This window comes from Erinaceus europaeus, chromosome 6 (genome assembly GCF_950295315.1).
Source record: "Erinaceus europaeus chromosome 6, mEriEur2.1, whole genome shotgun sequence".
Taxonomy (NCBI): domain Eukaryota; kingdom Metazoa; phylum Chordata; class Mammalia; order Eulipotyphla; family Erinaceidae; genus Erinaceus; species Erinaceus europaeus.
Window position 1 is genome coordinate 55,120,463 of NC_080167.1, and position 17,769 is coordinate 55,138,231.

The 17,769-nt window shown below is 37.5% G+C and overlaps 1 protein-coding gene across 1 annotated transcript in view; it reads left to right on the top strand.

Moving 5' to 3' along the window:
- The window catches only part of TMEM236 (transmembrane protein 236), a 54,434-nt gene extending 37,971 nt beyond the window's left edge, over positions 1-16,463 (top strand). The window contains exon 4 of the mRNA XM_007526677.2: positions 12,585-16,463. Coding sequence (XP_007526739.2) covers positions 12,585-13,165 — 581 coding nt within the window. The 3' untranslated portion in view covers positions 13,166-16,463. The remainder of the gene's footprint in view (positions 1-12,584) is intronic.
- Positions 16,464-17,769: the final 1,306 nt, after the last annotated feature.

Consider the following 17,769-nt stretch of genomic DNA (forward strand, 5'->3'; position numbering starts at 1 on the left):
AGAGACCTTTGCTTTGGTGCAATACACCAAACTAGTCCAAGTTTTATTTTGTTTCCCCTTTCCATTCTGCGCATGAGTGAGATCATTTCATTATTATCTTCCTCTTTATGGCTTATTTCACTTAACAGGATTCTTTCAATGTGATTTCCAGGGAATCATGGATTTTCTATTAAGATACACAAAGGGAGTTCTAACAATGGATATCCAACAAGGTTGCAAGAGGGGCTTTTCCAAAAGCTTGTGAGTTCTACCTACTCATTAATATGTCCAGGACAGTGGCTGGGTCAACTGTTTTGGGGTCTTAGCACACAGATGGCTATTTATTTTTATATTTATTTATTTATTTGATAGGATAGAGATAAATTGAAAGGGAATGAGGAGGGAGAGGGAGAGAGAGAGAGAGAGTCCTGTAGCACTGCTTTACTACTTCCTCTGCAGGTGAGGACTAAGCATTTGAACCTGAGTCCTTGTGCCTAGTAACATGTGTGTTCAACCAGGTGCACCACCACCTGGTCCCCCAGATGACTATTTCTATACATTAAATACTTCAATGTACAATTTCTGGCTCCAGAGAACATATAGGCCCCAAAATATATTAAGGTTTGGTATTATATGTATAAAATAATAAAGTCCCACAAACAGTTATGCAGCCTACCAGAGAGCCCATGTTTGTAGGAAATATTAGGAACTGTGACAGATGGCAAGACAAAATCTGAGAGAACCAATTAAAATTCCTAAAGTAGTCTGCTTTCTGGATTTCCCTGAAATTGAATTTATCACACCTTAGCCAAATAGAATGGAAATGATGGTTGACAAGATAAAAGAAGAAAGGAGTTACTGCTTTTTTCTGAACAAAATGAGCAGCATTCTGAGTTCCCCTTTGTCTCTTTTTAAGAAAAAGATTGTTACACAATATGAGCCTGGTATTTGAGCTAGGTTTCCATAAAGCATTTTGCAATATGTTTAGAGAGTATGTAGAGGAACACTATGTCCAGGCCATGCCAAGGGGGAGGGGGAGAGATGCATTTCCTTTACTGTTTAGAAGGAGGAAGTTTTAAGAAAGTATGTCAATTCAAGGATTTTCCCCCCCTCACTTCTCAAGAAATAAGTAGGCCTTCACCAGACTGGAGTGAGAGAAGGGTAGAATTTCTGACTGATGCCTTCTAATGAAGCACTACCAGCTGTCAGGATTAGATCAGGGTGGAGTGGGCCAGAAACTGGATTGTCAAATGATGCCAAGAGACACAGCACAGCGGGTGCTAACAAATCTCAAACTGGGAGTGAGGGCTCCCTTTGATTAGTGCGGCTTTACATGCTTTTTACAATTTGTCACTTAATTGTTACGTTTTCCTATGTGGGGGAAATTTTATGAATAATTTCAGTATCTAAAGTGAGAGTCTTCTTAGACTGTGACAACTATCGTAGTTTTGGGAAGGAATTGGAGGGGGGATTTGGGGGACAGGTAAGGGGATGTTTTTGGTGTGATGATCCTGAAATCTTGGTGTTGGGTGCAATAAGTAGTATATAGGAATATATACTCCTAAAAGCTTATAAACTAATGTTAAGTCAATAAAAGCATTTTAAAGTTAGTCTTGAGAGTTGGGACAATTTTTCATAAATATTTCAGGGAGAATGCCAGTAATAAGGGAACACAAAGAACCCAGCCTGCGTGACTTGAGAAGTTGTGCAGTCGCTAGAGCATCAGACTTGCAGGCATGAGATCCTGCTTGATCCCTGGCATTACATGTACCACAGTGATGCTATGGTCCTTTTTTCTCTCTCGTGCTAGTAAGTAAAAAGTCAAATAATTTAGCTGGCATTATGTTGTAATACTGAGACTTAACTCTCCATATTGTTAGTAATAGTAGCCAACAAAGGTTTATAATGTCAATTTGAATGAAATTAAAGGCATAGGCAGTTGATGTTTAGTATTTACATGTTTACATGTTCTTGTTTAGATGTGAAGAGTGAAATAGTGGTTGATCAGAAGCCCTGAAGTTTGTGCAGACATTCTTGGGCATTTTGTGTCTGCATTGGGATATATTAATTTGAGGGTCTATGTCTGGGAGCAGTGTTTTGCTCAGACTTTCCTCCCACCTGCTATTTTAGGATGCAAGTACCCCTATTTCATGCTCTCTCTCTGTCTCTGTCTGTCTCTCACACAAACACTCTCTCTCTTTCTCACATACACACTTTTCTGTGTGTGTGTGTGTGTGTGTGTGTGTGTGTGTGTGTGTGTGTTATATTCTAAATGGTCTTTCCTGTGAGCCCATAATACATTCTTTTGGAATTATATCCTGTCTGGGACCTCCTGACACTTTTCTGTAACTGGGAGGCCATTGGAATGCCTTGATTCACTGTTACTGCTGGTGGTGTCATTTTGTGTAAGATCCATATTTACCCAAGATCCATATCTGCCTGAGTCTGATGGATTGTGTCAGTGCCACAATACACTGGGCCCAGGGACTGGTTCTGGCTTCTCTTCAAGCATTAATTAGGCAGGCCCCTAGGCTGCCAGGAGCTCCTCCAAATATCCAGAATTTGTACACCTAATCAGGGATGTTGTCTTGGTAGGGGACCTTGGTTAGGACTCCAAAGTTCTTACTGCCATTTTGGAAGTGGAGAAGGGAGTGTCACTTGACTCAGGTTTGGGTCATTGACTTGCTTGTCTGAGTGCACAATTACCAGCCCCAATCCACTCCACTTCTCCCTAATAGAAAATAGAACTAATGATATCGGGGGCTGGGTGGTGGTGCACCTAGTTGAGCGCACGTGTTACAATGCGCAAGGACCCAGAGTTCCCAGTCCCCACCTGCAGGGGGAAAGCTTCATGAAGCAGTGCTGCAGGTATCTCTCTATCTCTCTTCCTCACTATCCCCCCCTTCCCTCTCAATTTATGGCTGTCTCTACCCAATAAATAAAAAAATAATAAAAATAAAGAACTAATAGATATCAGAACAGAAATCTTGCTTTTTTATTCAGCAAATCTGTGTGGAGGGACTGTTATACTTGGCACTCTGTTGGAGGCTGAGTGAAAATCTGCAGTGTGTATAATCCCCCTTTCATGGGACTCACTGTCTGTTGGGCATAGCAGTATACTTTAACAAATAGAACTTGCAAACAGAAGAAGCAGAAGGAGGTTCCTTGAAGACAATGTGTCAGGCTTATACCCACATTGTGTCACCCAGTTGGGGTCCTGCAGGGGTTCTGATCTGCGTTCATCCACCTATGATTCAAAGTACTTAAAACCAATTTCAAAGTCTAGACTTTTTATATTTGGAAGAGTGATATACTTATATGTGTCTCACCACTTTACCTACTTATGTCTTACTTAAGTATATTCAGCAAGACTATACTATATGTAATCATTATATGATTTATTAGATATATATTAAATTATGAATCATATATAGTTATCTTAGCAACATAAATTAAGCACAATTAACAAATAATTAATACAATTAAATAATTTTAAAATAGTACATAAGATGTATAAAATATACATACAATACACATAAATACAAAGACAAAAATAATTTAGGGATGGAGTGGTTACACACCTGGTGAGCACACATATTACCATGCACAAGGACCTTGGTTTGAGCCCCTGCTCCACACTTGTAGCTTTGTGAGTGGTGAAGCAGATCTGTAGACCTCTCTCTCTCTCTCTCTCTCTCTCTTTCTCCTCCTCTCTCTATTTTTTCTGTCCTATCTAATAGAAAAAAAAAAACCCAGCTACCAGGAGTGGTGAATGTGTACAGACACTGAGCCCTAGTGATAACCCTGGTAACAATTATAAAAATAATTTAACATAATTAACACAGTATAATTAACATACTAATTAGCATAATTATTATAGTTAATATTGAATATATAATACCAGTGTAAATCACACACATATACAAAGTATTCTATCTATATATTGAAAATTCAAATTCAATCATGTTCTCTGGTCTAAACAGCTAGGGGGATAGTCTAAACAGACTATCCTTTAAAAAAAGTTAAAGAGGGGCCAGGCAGTAGCGACCTTGTTAAGTGCACACATTACAGTGTGCAAGGACACAGGTTCAAGCCTCTGGCCCCCACCTGCAAGGGGAAAGCTTCACTAGTGGTGAAGCAGTGCTGTAGTTGTCTCTCTGTCTCTCTCCCTAACTCACTCCCCCTCCTCTCTCAATTTCTCACTGTCCCTATCCAATAAATAAATAAATAATTTTTAAAAAGTAAAAAAAGTTTAAGATTTGAACATTCAGATTAGAAAGTTTTCTTAAACTTTCTTCAAAATGGAGTATTTAAATTATTTTTTCTTAAGCAATTTCTTGTCTAGTGTAAGATGAGCTTATGAAGTAATTAATGGTGGAGGGAAGATGCTCCACATCTGGCCTTACAGCTGTGCTCTCAGACAAACTCAAAACTCTACATTCCCTAAAATACAGGAATGATTCACTTATTTATTGTCAGCATATGTAGTGACTGGCAGGGAACTAAACTGAGTATATTAAGGCTTCCTCTGTGTGTGTGTGTGCGTGTGTGCATGCACGCGCGTGGGTTTGGGGTATCCTGGGGATTGAATCTGGGACTTTGCACATGTGAAGCATTTTCTCTATTTCCTCTGCCACTGAGAGAAAGACACAACACCAAAGTTTCTTCAGGTGTGCTAGGGACAAGGTCTGAATCTAGGTTGTGCCTCTGGCAAAGCACATGCACTATCCAGGTGAGCTATTTGCCAGCTCAGACAGAAAACTACCATTTTATTTGAAGCACAGGTTATGCTAGTTAATATTTAAGCGAAATTTGTATTTTCTAGTTCTTCTGGCATGAATTCTTTCATAGTGACCAACTGCAAAGCTACCCATGTGGTATCAGCAACACATCTTGAATTTGGGAAGAGAGATATAAGATAGCCTCTTGTTAGCTGGTGCAAGTCCCTCCACAAATTGGTTTCACTTTGCCACATGAACAAATAAGAGAATTCATGACCTGGTTAAGGCTCTGTTGTGATACAGTTTCACATACTTTTTAAACACTTTTTACTGTCCTCTGATATATAAGATCCTGTGTAACCATATAACTGGAACCAGTCATACTGTTTACTGCATCCTGATGTATTCTTTTCTAGTTCCTTTAAATCGGTTGTTGAGTGATGACTGCTTTTGTTTATTTAACAGAGTAGGGCTGTTTTGACGTGTTAGGCACCATTACACATATTAACTCCTTCCTTCACCATAACCACGCAGTAGGGTCTGGGCTTCAGCCTTTATTACTTGGCAATGACATCACATGCACTTCTAGTCTTAGACAGATGTGTTTCCCAAAGAACAGAAACTATAGAGAATACAGTGTATTTTTAATATAGTGTCAGAATAACAGCTTATGGTTTATCTGCTGAGTATTTTAATTTATTGCATTTTTTCTCTTACTGGCTAAGAATATTATTAGAGGTATTTTATGTGCTTAATATGTTTAATTTAAAAAAATATTGTATTGGGGTCAGGCAGTGGCTCACCTGGTTAAGCACTCACATTACTGTGCACAAGGACCTAGGTTCAAGGCCCTGGTCTCCACCTGTAGAGGGAAAGCTTCAGGAGTTCTGAAGTAGAACAGCAGGTGTCACTCTGTCTCTTTCCCTCTCTGTCTCCCTCTATTGTCTCAATTTCTTTCTGTCTCTATCCAATAAATAAATAAATAAATAGTATTTATTAGTTTTCATGAAACAAAGACTGTTGGGCCAGGGGAGGGATAGCATAATGGTTATACAGAAAGTGTTTCATGCCTGAGACTCCAAAATCCCAGATTCAATCCCCATTACCATTATAAATCAGAGTTGAGCAGTGCTCTGATAATACATATATGGAGAGTCAGAGTGTGTGTGTATACTGCTCATCTCTGGCTTACAGTGGTGACAGATAGAACCTGTGATATCTGCGGTCTCAGACATGAAAGTCTGGTGTGTTGCCTCTAACATACCTCCTAGACCCTGTCTTTAAACAATTGCTAATTTCTCTCTCTCTCTTTTTAATTTTTTTATATTAATTTATTTTCCTTTTTGTTGCCCTTGGTTTTTTTTATTACTGTTGTAGTTATTATTGTTGTTGTTATTGATGTTGTCGTTGTTAGATAGGACAGAGAGAAATGGAAAGAGTTGAGGAAGACAAGAGGGGGAGAGAAATATACCTTTACTGCCTGTAAAGCAACTCCCCTGCAGGTGGGGAGCAGGGCACTGGGGGAGCTGGGATCCTTATGCTGGTCCTTGCGCTTTGCACCACGTGTGCTTAACCTGCTGTGCTACAACCAGACTCCCCCCTCTCTCTCTCTCTTTCCTTCCCCCTCCCCTTCCCCTCCCAAACCCCTCCCCCTTTTAAAGGTACTTTTTAGAATTCTAAGTCTAAAACAAACATTTTGTTTTCTCCCTGAACATTTTCCTTTCAGGACATACAGATTTTGGGCACTGTTAATCAAAGACTAGTCATACATTTTCTGAATAATTCTTTGATGTGATCTGATTGCTGTGAGTTGAATAACAATGTCCTTTGTTATCAGCTGCCTCTATGGCTTCAGTAGGCTCTTTGTGAGGTCCCATATCCTCTCTGGCTACTCTGCTATCCCTTCTTGTAGTTTTCAGCTACTTTCCACTGAGCATGGAATGCAGTCCAAAACCTTAATCATGGCCCATAAGGCACTTTGTCATTTCTTTCTACAATAGATAGTGTGGTCTAGAGGTTAAGGATTTGTGGTTAAATTGTGATATCTCTCTTTGATGACTATGACCTTGAAACATCTTTCTGTGTCTCAATATGCTCATATTTATTATTTTCTAATTAACTTTCTGTTAGTGATTTACAAGATTATAGCATTACTGGGTTATAGTTACATACTGTACCCACTACCAAAGTTCTGTGAACCACCCCCATAATAATTATCATAGTTCTCACAATCAATTTACTCACCTTTAAAATGGACGGTAGCCTGGCCAGGGATAGTGGAGTGCAGAATCTGAGGCCTAAGGCTCCTGGTGTGAACCTTAGCACTGTGTGTATTAGAGCTGTGCTCTGGCTTTTCTCTTGCTCCCTGAGGCTTTCCTTGACTATCTCGAATGGAATAAATAAAAACAAACGCTTTTAAAAAGTGACTCTGTGTCTCTTTCTCTCATTAAATAGAATGGCACTAATTACAAAATTTCACTAATTACAAAATGAGATTTTCTCAGGAGAAGAATGAATGAATGTACAGAAAGTTCTTAGAACAGTGCCTGTTATCTATAAAGATCTGCTTTCTCAACCTCTTACCAAATAAATAGTCCTTCTTCCATTCCATTCTAGCTGAAGGAGTTTTGTACATGCTGTAATACTGGAAAGTTCCTTTTTCTGTTCTTCTCCAAATTCATCCATACCTATTTGGTTTAATTGGTTTCAGGTTGACTGTTACTTCTCAGATGAGTCTTCATGGCAATCAGTTTAATTCAGAACTCCTGTGATAGCCTGTCATGATTAAACTTTATCTTCCCTGCAAATCCCCAGCCACAACTTACTCTACATGTGGTCACAGGAAACTATGAGTGGTGACAAAAGTGCTTCTACACTCTTTATCTCACCATGCCCAGTGCCCAGCCTATAGACTCTTGTTATTTATCTGTACATACTGGCAGTTAGGATTCTAGTGCATCCTTACTGTGAGTTTTATTCTTGCCTTTCTTTGTGATTTTCCCTCTTTTTGTTGAAATAATTTATTGCTTTTTTATTCTCTTTGCAAGAGCAATGAATATGGGCTCCTCACTATTGACTGATTTGTCATATGATTCTTAATATTTTATCTACATACTACGTAAAACTTTGGAGAATGACAAAGATAGAAATATATCTATAAATATATTAGTATAAGGAATAAGAAAGCAAATTAAGTGTGAGTTTTTAACTTATGCATTCAGCTATGGTCAAAATAATATGTAATTATTTAGTTTGTATAGGGAAGGCAAAAATTGTCTTCGTGACTGGTATTAGATGTAGGGACCTTCACAGAATGGTTACTACTTTTATTCCTACAAGGCTAAGGAAGTGAGTTGGTTGCTGTCTTCATGTGTACATGTTCCATATATTTTGTGTAAATAAATATTGACTTACCCATACAGAGCACTTAACAGCTAGTAATAGCAATGGACATATTCTAGCTAAATGGAAATTTAAGAAATATTTATAGGGGAGCGAGTCGGGCAGTAGCACATCAGGTTAAGCACACGTGACACAAAGCGCAAGAACCAGCTTAAGAATCCCAGTTCGAGCCCCGGCTCCCCACCTGCAGGGGAGTCGCTTCACAGGCTGTGAAGCAGATCTGCAGGTGTCTGTCTTTCTCTCCCCCTCTCTGTCTTCCCCTCCTCTCTCCATTTCTCTCTGTCCTATCTAACAACAATGACATCAATAACAACAACAATACTAACTACAACAATAAAACAAGGGCAACAAAAGGGAATAAATAAATAAATAAATAAAATTTTAAACATCACTAAACAATTTTTAAAAATAAATATTTATAGGGGAAACTAACCATGTGACTACAGGAAATATTACTCAGCACATTTTTTGGCCTCTTATAGTAACTAAGAGATTTCTTGACATGCTTCAGTCTTATCTATTCCCTGAGAGCCCAGCAAAGCTTCTAGCAAATATCAATAGTTCTAATGATCCTCACTCGATAGGACAGTAGTTCTTGTACCTGCTAACTAAGTTAGTACTTGTTGAGGCATGGTGCTTCCAGCCCTGTTTATACTAAGTACAAACAAAAACAAACTCTAGAAGAAAACCCATTGTTCATACACACAGTTCTTATCCTGAGATAGTAAGACTCTTACAGACTGTTTAAAAAAATGTTAATGTGTCACTTCTTAGTTGGCCACTTCCTGACTTGGAAACAATGCTGAATTTGCAGTCATCTTCAATAGCCCAAATTATATACTGTGTTCTTAATGTTGACAAAGGAATTGGATTTTCTTTCAAACAGCTTTATCTACTAAGAGAGGTTAAGGAGAGTTCTCTAGGACATGACATATTCTCAGAAATATTTTCTATATTGATTTTTCTTTTTTGGTGAAATGAGATGCCACTAATACAAGTAAGCATCAGAGTTTTAAATTAGATGATTATGAATATTGAAATAATGGTGATTAGTGTATAATTCTCTGTCTTGTTTGAGTTTTATTAAAAGGATAATCCTCCATTGATTGGCAAAGAGGTTCCTAAAAGGGAACGACTCACACCAGAAGTAATATTTCATCAAGAATTTTTGTTGAGTTTTTTAATGTGTAAATATACTCAATTCACAGTGTAAATTCTTAAATTGTTGTTTAAAAAGGAAACTACGGTTTATTGTCCTTTAAACAACTATTTATAGTAACCAAGCATTTAATTAGCCATGAATCATAACTTAGTTATTTTTAAATGCTTTCACTTCAGTTCAGTGTGGTTCAACAAATCTTTATTGACTTTGTCTTTAACCTTTAGAACAATTTAGTCTAATGACTCCCTTTAAATTTTGTCTTATCAAATAATTTGGCAATTCAGCAGGTTCACTGAGTAAACTTTGTCAAGGCCTGCTACATTCTTAGCAACAAAAATGCTGTTGAAGTAGATAAACACTTGAAAAATAATGTGCTGTTCATTCAATATGTAAAAACCACACTTGTCAGCACCATTAGAAATTCTCAAGATTTCAGAATTCCTTCATAATCACCTCACCTTAACACCCACATGTACACAGTCTCTCACTCTCTCTCACACACACACACAGTATGATGTTGATGTGTAAATGCCCGATTCATCCAGAGAGCTGGAAGGTTGAGCAGGCCCAATCTCATGACTACAAATGAAATACTTTCATTTAACTAATTACACCAACCAGTTAAAAAATTTTTGGACAAAGAATAACCTAAAGTAGGGGCCAGGTGCTGGTGCACCTGGTTGGGCACACATTACAAAGCACAAGGACCCAAGTTCAAGCCCCTGGTCCCCACTTGCAGGGGGAATGCTTTGCTAGGGTAAAGCAATGCTGCAGGTGTCTCTCTATTTCTCTCTCTCTCTACCATTCCTTTCTCTCTTGATTTCTGGCTGTCTTTATCCAAAAAATAGAGATAATAATATTTATTTCCTTAGCTAATGTTTGGATGTTGAACTCGTTATTTTGTGCTTCACCCTCTGGAGGACTTTTAGCTGGACTCTTGTCCTGGTTCGAGTCTCCAATATTTTTTCTTGTTGTTTTAACCATTTTATATATTATGTTATGAGTTCCCTTTATCAGTACTTTTCAAATTATTGATCACTATTGCCTGGATTGACTTGTGTCTAAGTAAGTTAATTAAAGGGTTCACAGTGGTGGAAGTTAACAGTTGTTTCAATCCCTGAGTTGGAGCTCAGTGGTGTAAAAGCCTCTTTTTTTTTTTTTCTTCCCTGTAGGCTATGGGAGCCTGAGGGCTTTTAAACTATCAATAGGCTTCTTAGCTTAATCACTGACTCCTGACCAAGAAATAAAGTAGGGTGTGAAAGAGATAATCCAGTGGTTATACAAAGAGACTTTCACAACCCCTCAGCTATGCCACTGAGGTATAGGTCTTTTCCTGAGTTTCTGGTTAGATCTCTGTCCCCTGGTGTCCCTCCCTGTTGCTGCTCCAGATTCTGAGGGTAGTAGCAATGGAGACTCAGAGTTGCACTTGGTGAGTCTCTGGGGAGTCCTCTCCTCCCTTAAGCTGTCCCCTTGTTGGTGGAGCAGACTGGAGGTGGTGTCTCAACTGATATACTGCTGAACTGTTAGCAGTCACTTAATCTCTCCTTAGGCTCCCCTCTGTCACCAGCCACACGTGTTTGTACTCACTGGTGATTTACTGGGTTCCTGTGGTCATTCTAGTCCTGTCTTGTTTCGGTCCCGGGTGGTCTCCTTTGGTATTCCTAGTTGATCTGGGAGAGGAGAGGAGAGAGGAGAGAAAGCGATCTGCTGCTCGTAGCTCCACCTCCGGAAGTTGAATCCCCGAGATAATAATATTTAAAAAAACAAAAATGAATAACCTAAATTACTAGATTTAGAATTTCACATTCACTATAAGTTTCATGTGCAAGTAGATTCCCTCTTCACAGCTGATTCTAAGACTGGAAACTTTGGTTGCAGTGATCTTACTGGACCTGACAAGACTGGACCATTGAACTTTTAGATTAATTTGATTTTATGATACTCAGATGCTTTATTATTATTATTATTTTGCCTCCAGGGTTATTGCTGGGGCTTGGTGCCTGCACCACGAATCCACTGCTCCAGGTGGTCATTTTTTCCCTTTTGTTACCCTGGTTGTTTTTATCGTTTTTGTGGTTATTATTATCGTTGCTATTGATGTCATTGTTTTTAGATAGGACAGAGAGAAGTAGAGAGAGGAGAGGAAGACAGACAGGGTGAGAGAAAGATAGACACCTGCAGACCTGCTTCACCGCCTGTGAAGCGACTCCCCTGTAGGTGGGGAGCCGGGGGTATAACTAGTATTTTATATATTGTCTCTAGATAGTAAGAACGATAAAGTTAAAAGACTTAATTGTAGTCAAACAAATCTGGGTGTTAATTTCAACTCTATTTTGTACTCTTTATTTGAATTTGGGTGTCATTTTACCACTGCAGTCCTTGTTTCCATATTTACAGAATGAGAGAGTAATTCCAGCCTCAGCTTTTTTCAGAGGATTAAATAAGATAATATGAAATGTGCCTACCTCAATAATCAATAATGGCTCTTACTATGAAATGATAAGAATGATTTTTTTGGGGGGGCAGGGGCAGGCAATGGCTCACTTACTTGGTTGAGTGTATAGGTTGCCAAGCTTAAGGACCTGGGTCTGAGCCCAGCTTCCCATCTGTAGGGGGCAGCTTCCGGAGCAGTGAAGTAGGTCTGTGTCTGTCTTTTCCTGCTCTATCTCCCCACTCTTTCTTCATTCTCAATTTCTCTGTCCTATACAATAAGATAGAAAAAAAAAAAAGGGAAAAATAGCTGCTTGGATTGGTGGATTTATAGCCTCAGAGATAACCAACCCTGGTGGAGATAGAAAGAAAGAAAGAAAGCAAGAAAGAAAGAAAGAACGCAAGAAAGAAAGAAAGAAAGAAAGAAAGAAAGAAAGAAAGAAAGAAAGATAGATAGATTTAGGATCCATTTCTAGGAATATACAAGATGTGAAGAGCTTTCTGTACCATTTTTTTTTCAGTGTACTTACTCTCTAGTTTGAAGGTTCATATATAAGTTTCATATTATCAAACAAGATAATATTCAGTATTATAATTTAAAATCTAAATACAGCTATGGAAGTACTAACTTTAAATTAAAATCCTTAGATTTAAATGGAAAGTCAAGCATTTACATTTAAATAAATGTTTGGGTCTTTAAACTTGAAGTTGAGCTGGGGAGGTAGCTCATTTTGTTCGAGTACCAACTTGTTTTCCTGAGACCCCAAGGCCACAGCTTTACCTGCAGCACCACCTCATGACAGAACTGAACAGTGCTCTGGTCTCTTTGTCTTCTCTCTGATCATTGGTATTAAAATTTTTGAAATTAAACTTGAATCAATTTATTGCAGGCAACGAGACCGATCACACTCAAGCCACCACTTTCCGACAGATAAGAACTGTGACAGACCAAGTGACGCAAAATGGAGGAAACTCTGAGGCTCCCCAACCAGCAAGGAGGACCCAGGTCTCTTCTCAACCATCAGCAGTCAGAACACAGGTCCCACCTGTCCCTGAACTGGTGGGACCCCAGGAGCCCTCCTTTCACTCAGGAATCCTGAGAACCATGTCTTACCATGACATCCGTGCTGAGATCTTTCTGTGGAGCTTTTTGCTATGGTCTGACACCATTGAAATGGTGCGTGTGGCTGGCCATCCTTCGGTGTACAAATCAGGCTGGCTGTACCCAGTCTACATTTTCAGTTATATCTCTCTCCTCCGAATTATAGCCACTCCGCAGAACCCACTTCTAAATTCCCTGGGCATCCTGCTCCAAGATATCCCCTTCATTTTTGTTCGACTTAGTTTAATCATTGCTCTGGGGACCATCACACCCATATTGGGCCTATGTAAAAATCTACTAGTGACTCTGTCTTATGTTTACTTTAATTACCTCACTAAATTCAGGGTTTTCTCTACCTTTGAGTTTTAAATAGAAAAGGTAATATAGTCCAACCACTTCATTATACATACTTGTACATTTGCATGTTTTTATCTTGATCTGAGGTATAAGTTTTTATACTGTATAAAAAATGCAGAAGACAGTGAGTAAGCCATTTTAACTAAAAGCTTTGTATCTTTCCAACTTTTTAAGAATGCATACAAGTGGTGCTAAATCTAAGCAGTTGTGGTCTTTTCAGTTGACTTCCCTGTACCTCTAGCAATGTTTGTTAGTTTAGTCATGTCTATACCACTTTTCCCCCTGCAAATACTCTTCAATAAAGCCTTTTGAAAGTTTGAGAACATATCTTGCCACTAGCTCCAAAAATGAATTTTTTTACCATTTATTTAAATTAGAGAACATTACATAAATTAATAAATTTAATTTCTAGGAAATATACATGAAGTTACTGAATACTTTTTAGATTGTACATTTAACAAATTGAAAATTGCAGTTTGGGGGTTATTCTTTAGACATGGAATTATGTTCTTCATTCCACTATGGAAGTGATATTTTATCTGATTTTTACCAACAGATCTCTGGTTCACTTTAGAGTTTAACTATTACTACTACTGGAATACTAACAAATATTGTTTAATATATAGAAGTCTAAGCTCATTCGTAATACCTAGATACTGTTTTATAGGGCAAACCATAAGTTGGGGATGAAGATTTCAAAATAAAAGAACACAAAATTGGGTACTGCATGAAAAATACTTATGAACAAGCCCTATTTAGGGGGCCAGGTGGTGACACACCTGATTAGACACACACACTACAGTGTGCAAAGACCCAGGTTCAAGGCCCTGGTCCCCACCTGCAGGGGGAAAGCTTCAGGAGTGGTGGAGCAGTGCTGCAGGTGTCTCTGTCTCTTCCCCTTTCTATCTCCCCCGCCCCTCTCAATTTCTGTCTCTATTCAATAACAAATTTTTAAAAAACTTAATAAAAATACTTATGAACAAGCCTTATTTAAAACTAAAATTCAGCTTACAAATATAATAGCAATTGCATTTGTATTTTGTGTGATATGATTACTGAATACCTTTTTATGTGTTGTGTGTGTCTGAGGCCTCACCATTGCAGGCTGACTTTTTCAGATAGAGAGAAACAGTCAGCTACATAGAGAAAGGGAGAGAAACCACTGCACTGAAGCATCCATCACTGCCATAGCACTACTGTGTTATATACTGGGGACTTAAACCTGGGTCGCAAGCATGGCAAGGCAGGCATCTTACCAGGTGAGCTATCTCAGCCTCTGTATGTCTTGGTGTTAAACAGTTAAGTGTATAAATATGTAACTTGTCCTTAGTGTATCTCAGATATCCACAGTAGAGTGTCTTATTTGGTAATAATTTTCACATGCTGGAAATATTTGAGAGAAACTAATGTGTACAAAGTAGTGACTACTATGGCCAAGCTCTTCAAAGATCTATGGTGACAAGTTTAAGAATGGATAAACTGAACCAATCTGTCACCTCTGTTCCCCAGATCTTCTCAAGTCTCCCAACCCCACTTGTTCCATATGTTTTAAAAGTTTTCTTTGCACTATAACAGATTTATATCTGTGGTTGCTCAAAGCTTACTTTCTGGATTTCTGACTTGGGAGTAGTTCTTCAGCCACTCTATGTCCTAGTTTCCAAACCTAAGAAAGGAACATCAGACCTTACAGGAGTTGAAAAGATTAAAGGAAACAGGACTGTTTCATCACATTGACTAGCAAACCATATTAACATGAAAAGTGCTGGATGTTAATTTCAATTATACTAAATCCCAGAGTAACAAATAGCTAAAATGCTTTGTTTGACTTTCCCTTTTCATGTCTTTGTCACAGCTTACCTTCTGGGACTGACCACTTAAACCCTGAATTTATGAAAGCTATGTATATAAGATCTTGAAGTTTCCTCAGAGTATAAGTTTTTATCAAGTATTAGTATATTCAGAAGTGAGCAATCTATTAAATATGTGAATTCAAGTCAATGTGAGTATTCATTCCTTAGTCAGTTGAGGGTCCAGCAGGTGAGTTCTTATGGAACCCCCAATTATAGCACCTTATCAAACCTCCTACTGTATATATACTTCCACTGAGGTCCTCACTGGTCTTTATATGTTTCAAAGGAATACCTTAGGGTATCTTAACAATGCATCTTTTAATCTTTACTAATCCTACAGGGATTTATTATACTTGTAATTAAAAGAAAACAATACAAGTAATTTTGTTTAAATTATACTAAATAGTTTTTATTAAGAACCTTAAGTCAAATAGTTAACCTTTAATATTCCCAAATAAGAAAATATTTCACACAAACTTAATATTAAGGTAGAATTTATAGAGTAAGCTATACTTATAAAAATTTATATTTATAAGTATAAATATTATATTTATGAAAAATATTGCTTATCTGAGTTTATAATGCATTTTGTAGGGGCTGGGGAGACAGCATAATGGTAATGTAAAAAGACTTGTATGCCTGAGGCTCCAAAGTTCCAGGTTTTAGTCCACAGTACCACCATAAAACAGAGCTGAGTGGTGCTCTGGTAAAAAAAAAAAAAAAGTAATATTAACTAAAATAAATACATAAACTAGAATGTATTTTGTAACAAAAATTTAAAAATGAATATGCCTGATATTTGGAAATTGCAACACTTTATACAAATAATGAAGGCACATAGGCACATACAAATAATGAAGATTACATGCAAAAGGGGGAATAATTATTAAATACCTAACTTATAGCACTATATATTTAATCTGTATACACATTTTTAAAGTTCAAGACTGATTTTAATAGGCATTCTAGGCTAATGAAATATTGATAGTTCAAGACTGATTTTAATAGGCAAGCTAGGCTAATGAAATATTGATAGTTCTACACTGTTTGATTTAAAGTGCTATTGAAATTGTGTTGCATATCTCATATTTTCTGTTTCTAGTAGGACTCATATAGCTCTGGTGCCTTTATGAAAAGTTAATTTTTCTGCTTTTTGGAAGTATGCATGTAAAAATATGTATGTATTAAAATTGCTGATACAGTTTTCCAACTAATGTTTAGAGGCCATCTGATAATTGTGTCTTCAAGTAAAATTAGTCATAGGAATGATACATTAAAAGTCATTATGATGAAACTATTCTCGTATAATTTAATAATTTTAATAAATGTCTATACTTATAATAGACTTTTACAATGCCCTTTCTTCCTAAAAGTTAATGTTTGAAATTAAAATGTGGAAATGTTTTTATTAAATTAAAATTAAAGTGCTGTTTTTCTTATATGTATCCCATTTTACTGAATGACAGTTGTAAATAAGGCATAAAAAAAGGGGAGGAAAAGTATGTTGAATGGCTATCTGGGCTCTGTATTGTTTGATGCTTAACAAATTATTGTTTTGAAAGAAATTGAAGAAGACACAAAGAAAAACATTCCATGCTCATAATTGGAAGAATTAACGTCGTTAAGATGTTGATTTTACCTAAAGCAATATGTGGATTTAGTGCAAGCTCTATATAAATGCTAATGGTATTCCTCACACATCTTCAGCAAAATACTGACAAGTCAAAAAAGTATAAAAAAAAGCTATAAAAGAATTATACAGTGTGGCTAAGTGAGATTTATGCAAAGTTGATTCAACATTTGAATCAATGAAAATAATTCACCACATTGATTTAAAAACTCACATGGTCACATCAATATTTTCAGAAAATGCATTGCACAGGGAGTCGGGGGTGTAGAGCCCGAGTTAAGTGTATATGGCACAAAGTGCAAGGACTGGCATAAGGATCCCGGTTCGAGCCCCCCCCCCATGCTCCCCACTTGCAGGGGAGTCGCTTCATAAGTGGTGAAGCAGGTCTGCAGGTGTCTATCTTTCTCTCCCCTTGTTGTCTTCCCCTCCTCTCTCCATTTCGTTCTGTCCTATCCAACAACAACGACATCAATAATAACTACAATAATAAAACAACAAGGACAACAAAAGGGAATAAATAAATATTAAAAGAAAATGCATTGGACAAAATCCAGCATCTATTCATGATAAACTATGAGTAGAAGGCAGAACATTCTGGGCTTGATCACATACCTTATGTTCTTCACACATGAAAGATGATGATGATGATGATTTTACCAGAGCACTGGCTGCTCAGCTCTAGTTTATGGTGGTGTGAGGGCTTGAACCTGGGACCTTAGAGCCTCAGGCAAGAGTCTGTTTGCATAATCATTATGCAATCTCCCCCAACCCTAAATAGATAGATAGATTATAGATTTACTCTTTCACCCTCTCCCCATTTCTATCTTTCTCTGTCTCACTTTCTAGAAAATAAATAAATAAAGGTTCTGGGAGTAGTGGTGTTATTGTTCAGGTAGTGGGAAAGAAAAATCCAAGTGGAAAGCAGAACTATAGAACTACTAGAAGATAATAGAAGAAATTCTCGATGACCTTGGATATGACTCTGTCTGTCTTGATATGACACCAAAGACATGATCCATGAGAAAAATAATGGATAGCTGATTTCATTAAAAAAAACAAAACAACAAAAACAACTATTCTGTGATAGGCAATATCAAATGAATTAGAAGATAAATCAAAACTGGGAGAACATATTT